Source organism: Hyperolius riggenbachi, chromosome 10 (genome assembly GCF_040937935.1).
Source record: "Hyperolius riggenbachi isolate aHypRig1 chromosome 10, aHypRig1.pri, whole genome shotgun sequence".
Taxonomy (NCBI): domain Eukaryota; kingdom Metazoa; phylum Chordata; class Amphibia; order Anura; family Hyperoliidae; genus Hyperolius; species Hyperolius riggenbachi.
The window spans coordinates 150,929,121-150,935,120 of NC_090655.1; the positions used below are offsets into that span (position 1 = coordinate 150,929,121).

Here is a 6,000-nt window from a genome sequence, read left to right on the forward strand (position 1 = left end):
ATCTGACTTGTTTACAAATGCATTACCAGCCTAGAGGCTAATGACACATCACATCTGTTGCTACCGGGGGGGGGGGGGGGGGGGGATAGAGAATTGACGAATGAAGATTTTGGCTGGTGGGGTGAGTGGGGCAACAATGTGCTCGGGGGTCATTCGGGTGTTTGACATCACTAAAGACCTGGACTCCTGTAAACATATATTTCGCTCGCAGTGGTCTTTATCAGACTCCATTGACAACTGTAATGCAGAGCGCATACTCATCTTAACATTGATTATTTCACTAGTATTATTTTAATTCAGGAGGCAGGTCTGGGTTTCTGGAAAGGCCATAAAGGCTCGGGCCTTAGGCAGCTACTGCATATAAAAAGGAGGCTATAAATTAAAAAAGGGAAGTTGCAAATGGGGAACAAGACATGGAGACGATCTGTTGTCCAAAAGAGCTGTACATAAGAGAGATGGACTGTGGATGTTACACATGAAAGAAGAGGCTGCCCGTAGAATGGCCGAGGCGCCTGTTGAACATAGAAGGGAAGCTATAAGAGCGTTGGCATAAGAGCAAGAAAAGTGTAAATCCAGACTTGATAAGGGATACTTTTTGACCTCTTTAGTAGAGACGATCAATGAGCTGGTGATAATTCTGGCTTGCTAGCACATGTAATGCAAATGATGACTGATGAATTCATGTGCTATATTAGCTCTTCTCGGGTTACTGTACTCTGCACAGCATCGCTGCCTCTATAGATGAGTAGATCTTATTAGGAGGGATGATCTTCCCTTATTATTGTAAATATCTTCAGTGTTGCTAATTCCTAAATGGCACTGTTATTTGCAGGGAGATTCTGGAGGGCCCCTCGTCTGTCAGAATGGAAGAGAGCGCTGGGAAGTCCATGGAATAGTCAGCTTCGGACCCATTGGCTGCACAGTGGAGAACAAACCCAGTGTTTTCACTAGAACTTCCACCTACATTCCTTGGATTGAGGCCACGCGGATCCGTGATTTCTTCCTACACTGAAGACAGTAGCAGGAGCTCAAGTGTGGCAGCTGTTCAAATCTTGGATTGTAAAAAGGGATTTATGCTTATTCTTTATAGAAGGGATTTAGTCTTATCACATGGCACAGCCTGTGCATACAACAACTTCAGTATTGTTAGATTAGTGGGCAGCCCAGTAGCTACTTGCGTTTGCAGTACAGAAATGGGCAGTCCGCACAGATGTGAGTTTAATACAGTGTCATGTGCTCGGCAGAGGTCAGTGTTGCACCTTGGTATTACTGGTGGTCACTAGGCTAATGTCAGCTGATCAGTGCTAGGGAGTTTAGGTAAACATTAAAGTGACTGCAATCTCTGTACATCAAATATTTACACCTGTCATATACAACTTACACATTAGTTTCAGCAATCTCATGTCCCAGACCATATCTGTATCTGTTCCACACGTAGTAGAGGATGGCATTATTTTGCAAGAAAAAAAAAAAAGATAATTGTTGTTGCTGTCATTGTAGTATTCTGTATTCACCTGTAAATGTTGTTTTCAGAGGCTGTCACTTTGGCATTCACCTGAATCCTTTACATGGTGTTTCCTATATACCGTATCTGCTAAAGTGCAAATATGATGCCACATCGTAATGTCAATGGGCTATGTAAGCAAAAAAGAAATGTCTTAAACTGAAAAGGCAAAGGTGTTAATAATTTTACTTATGGACTTATGAGGAAAAAAAAAAGTTTCAGACTCTGTTAAAGCAGAACTCTAGGTGAAAATATTATTTTACCTTGCAAATGTGTAATTTGCATTATAACACAGCAATCACACTCCTGTGATTTCTACAGTTATTTAAAGAGCACCTGTCATACACCTATTATTTTTACTGTTATTCAACTACAAGTTACTGTTGTATAGGTTTGAAAAAAAAAAAACAGGTCGGGAGATTAAAACATATATCGCATAAAAGGTGTAGGTTTAAATATAGTGTAATACAAATGCAGCCATAAGCTTAGATATTATTGTAATAAACAAAAAAGCCGAGTTAAAGGAACAATTTATAATGCTTCTGGCCAATGGGCAGGACACCTGACATTATACACCTGGCCAGTGGGAAGTACACCTGATATTAGACACCTGGGGAGTGGGAAGGACTCCTGACATTAGACCCCTGGCCACTGGGCAGGACACCTGACATTAGACACATGGCCAGTGAGCAGGACACTTGACATTAGACACCTGGCCAGTGGGAAGGACACCTGACAGACACCTGGCCAGTTGGAAGGACTCTTGACATTAGACCCCTGGCCAGTGGGCAGGACACCTGGCATTAGACCCCTGGAAAGTGGGAAGGACACCTGACATTAGACACCTGGCCAGTGGGCAGGACACCTGACATTAAAAATCTGGCCAGTGGGCAGGACACCTGACATTAGACACCTGGCTAGTGGGAAGGACACCCTACATTAGACCCTTGAACAGTGGGAAGGACACCTGACATTAGACTCCTGGCCAGTAGGAAGGACACCTGACATTCAATTTTCTGTAGTGGGATTTTTCTTCATTATGTTTTGTAAGCTATGAGTTTTTAACATTTAGGGACAAATGTATTCTCTTCCATGAGAAGACCCTTTTTCCGTACACTGCTCTTCAGAGAACTTCTCAGGGCAATATTCACAGCCACTGTTGCCCTGGGTAATGTGGACTATTTTACCCCTTCTTTTGTTGCTACCTGATCCTCTGTATCATGCAGTGCAGAGTAATGAATGACAAGACACAATGGATTCCCAGAGATTGCCTTAACAAAGAATCCGCAGAAGGAACAGTGAATGATGGATGGTCTGTAATCAGCAGCTGAATGTGGCTCCCAGTTACGTTAAAATAGATACAGTTAGTGATGCTCGGATAGTACTTTTTAAAATCCGAATTGACCCCAATCCGGATACCTAGATATCTGGATCCGGCTTGGATATCCGAATCCCGCCTTTTAGATATCCGCGTGAACGCGGATATCCGGTCGCATTATCCGCGGATATCTGGCCTATTAGGATATCTGGATAGAAAAACCGGAAGTGCCCTTTAAATAGCTTTAAAAGGGGTTTTGAGGGTAAATGAGGCATTTGTCATCATTATTTTGCAAAGGGAAACACTAATTGATGATGTGGGGACTTCGATACCCCCCCCCCCCCCCCCCAAAAAAAAAAAAAAAAGATGACTGTCAACATTAGGCCTAGATTCCAGACAGCGGTCGTGCAGCCCACATTGTGTCCAAAGTCCAACCGCACAACTGGGACATGACAGTTTTCAGTCAAGACACCTCCAAAAATTGATGCTGCAATTTTGTTTTGGGTTAAATATAGGTGGTATCAGTGGCCTGTGGCACCCTGTCCTGGCGGTGGGAGCTGCACAGACAGCAGGAGCAGGGCAATGCAGCAGCAGCAGGTGTAACGTGTGCCAGCCAGGAGTATGACAGACGTGGTACGTGGCACTTGCCAAGTGTCACGTGACAAGTGCAGAGTGACAGACAGCAGAGGAGAAGACACTAACTGGTGCACACTAACACATTAATGAATTAACAATAGTGGAGTGATAGTGAAGGGGTTAATCCAGTGGCGTATCTAGGCAAGGCAGCGCCCATGGCAAATACTAAAATTGCGCCCCCCCAGCCCCCCCCCCCACACACACACACACCTACAATCAACAGCATCCGGTCTCACCTTTTTAGACAGGGTAACCCCATCATGCATTCAGAACACACACGCACACACAAATACCAGAATGTAACAGTCACTATGAAATAAATGAGGCTATCCTTCTGATCCTCTGCCTCTAATACTTTAAGGCAGGGAACATACTTGACTGTTTTCATACGCGTTTTCTGCACAGAAGAACTGAAAACTCATGTTAATCAAGGGGCTAGTTCACACTTAATGTGTTTTTCTTGCACAGAAAAAAAAACTGACATTCTGCATGATAATTCTGCTCATTTTGTCAGTTTTCTGTATCAATTACATTACTTTTAACTGTTGTGAAAAAAGCACACATTTTTCTGCATAGAAACACACTTGGTGTGCAGAAAATGTGCGCAGAAAAAGCTGAGTTGAAAACTGAAAAACAAGTGTGATCCCTGCCTTAGCCATAGACCCTAAACAAGCAAGCAGATAAAATATCTATGACACATCTGACAAGATTAGCTGCATGCATGTTTCAGGTGTGTGATTTAGACCCTAGTGACCAGAAGGATCAGCAGGATTTCCATGCAACTGGTATTGTTTAAAAGGAAATAAATATGGCAGCCACCACTCTCATATGAATGAAAGCAATGAAACATTTTCAGTGACGATAATAACATAATAAAAGGCTGACAACCTATTAAATATTAGTAGATAGATACTGAGCTAGAAATATAATGCATTTTAACAACTGAGATACACTGTACAAGAGAGATGTTGTTAAATCTGGCCACAGAGATGCCAGCAGGATAATGGTTAAAGTGCAGAGAGTGTCATAAATAAAAGTAAGTAAACAGCACACTGAGACAAGGCTGAGGAATGTGTGAATGACAGAGAGGAGAATTAATAGATCTTGTAACCTCCAGACCCCTAGCATCTGCCACTATCTCAGGGGACTGAGACATGATCAGGGAGAGTGGGAAAAGTTTGGAGCTCACCTCTCAATAGCCTCTAATGTAGATATAAGACAAAGGCTGAGACGGGCAGGCTGCTGGATGATTGTTACTCCCTTAAGGCCCATACACACGTCGGATTTTAGCGAACGACCCGTCGTTTGAACGTTTCGTCGTTCGGACGTTTTCGCGTCAAATCCGACGTGTGTACAGACTATCGTTCGGGTGATAAGACTGGTTACCAACGATCCGCCGGGCGGATCGCTGGTAACCAGTCTTATCACCCGAACGATAGTCTGTACACACGTCGGATTTGACGCGAAAACGTCTGAATGACGGAACGTTCAAAGGACGGGTCGTTCGCTAAAATCCGACGTGTGTATGGGCCTTTAGACTCAGGAATGCTGTCAGCAGCACTGCGCCCCCCTGATGATTGAAGAGGGAGGTCGCCTGGGGCACATGTCATGCCTGCATCTCTCCAAATACGCGTCTGGGTTAATCACTGAGCTTATCACTTGTACAGCCTTTGGCCCAGCAGCAGCACTGCAGTTGTACAGCACACACTCTAACTGTCACACTATGAGACATCAGTCAAGCTAATTAACGATTACTATAGAGTAGTGAAGGGGTTATTCAATGAACAGCTTTAGGTTTATAACTGTGTACAGGCAGCCCTTGCTAGGCCCCCAGCACTGGAGCATGTCTCTCAGGAAGCATTCAGCAAGCCATAATGATCTGTCTCATCATGGCAGCCCTCCTTATTATACAAGGGGGGCTGGCCAGTGTTCCTTTCTGTGATTGGGTGCCAGGGCTTAGGCTAGGAGGCCTCTGATTGGCTCAATGAGGTCAGGTGGGGCTGGCCAGGGTTCCCCTCTGTGATTGGTTGCTAGGGCGTCTGCTGGGAGCCCTCTGATTGGCTCCAGGACGTCATCACCTTAGTTACAGTATTTCGGATCCGGATATCCGCAGATATCCGGGTCATGCGTCAAACTATCCGCAGATAGCTATCCGGATCTCTATAGCTATCCGGGATCCGGAGTCTGACCCGGATAGCGTAAAAAATGCTCGGATATCCGGGTTACTAGGATATCCGGGATCTAGATGAGCAACACTGTATACAGTTATATTACTCCATGAACAATATCAGTACAAACCAATTGCAAATTTTCAATTAACTACCTTGTAGCCGATTAGGGGGTTTACTGCTCCTTCCATTGCTAGGCCATCAAAATAATAATAATAAACAGCAGCAGTATTGGTTGTTAGGGATCCAGCAAAAAAAAAAAAAAAAAAAAATCCTGAAAATCATCAAGGACTTAGTGGAAAACCTCATACTAACAAATAAACAAATGATTGTTTTGGGGGACAAAAATCTATTTGTGTATGTAGTTTTAGGGT

The 6,000-nt window shown here is 43.9% G+C and overlaps 1 protein-coding gene across 1 annotated transcript in view; it reads left to right on the top strand.

The window, feature by feature from the left end:
- LOC137536569 (elastase-1-like) overlaps positions 1 to 4,779 on the top strand; it is a 55,519-nt gene extending 50,740 nt beyond the window's left edge. Inside the window, exon 6 of the mRNA XM_068258814.1 lies at positions 833 to 4,779. Within this exon, the coding sequence (XP_068114915.1) occupies positions 833 to 1,012 (180 nt within the window). The 3' untranslated portion in view covers positions 1,013 to 4,779. The remainder of the gene's footprint in view (positions 1 to 832) is intronic.
- Positions 4,780 to 6,000: the final 1,221 nt, after the last annotated feature.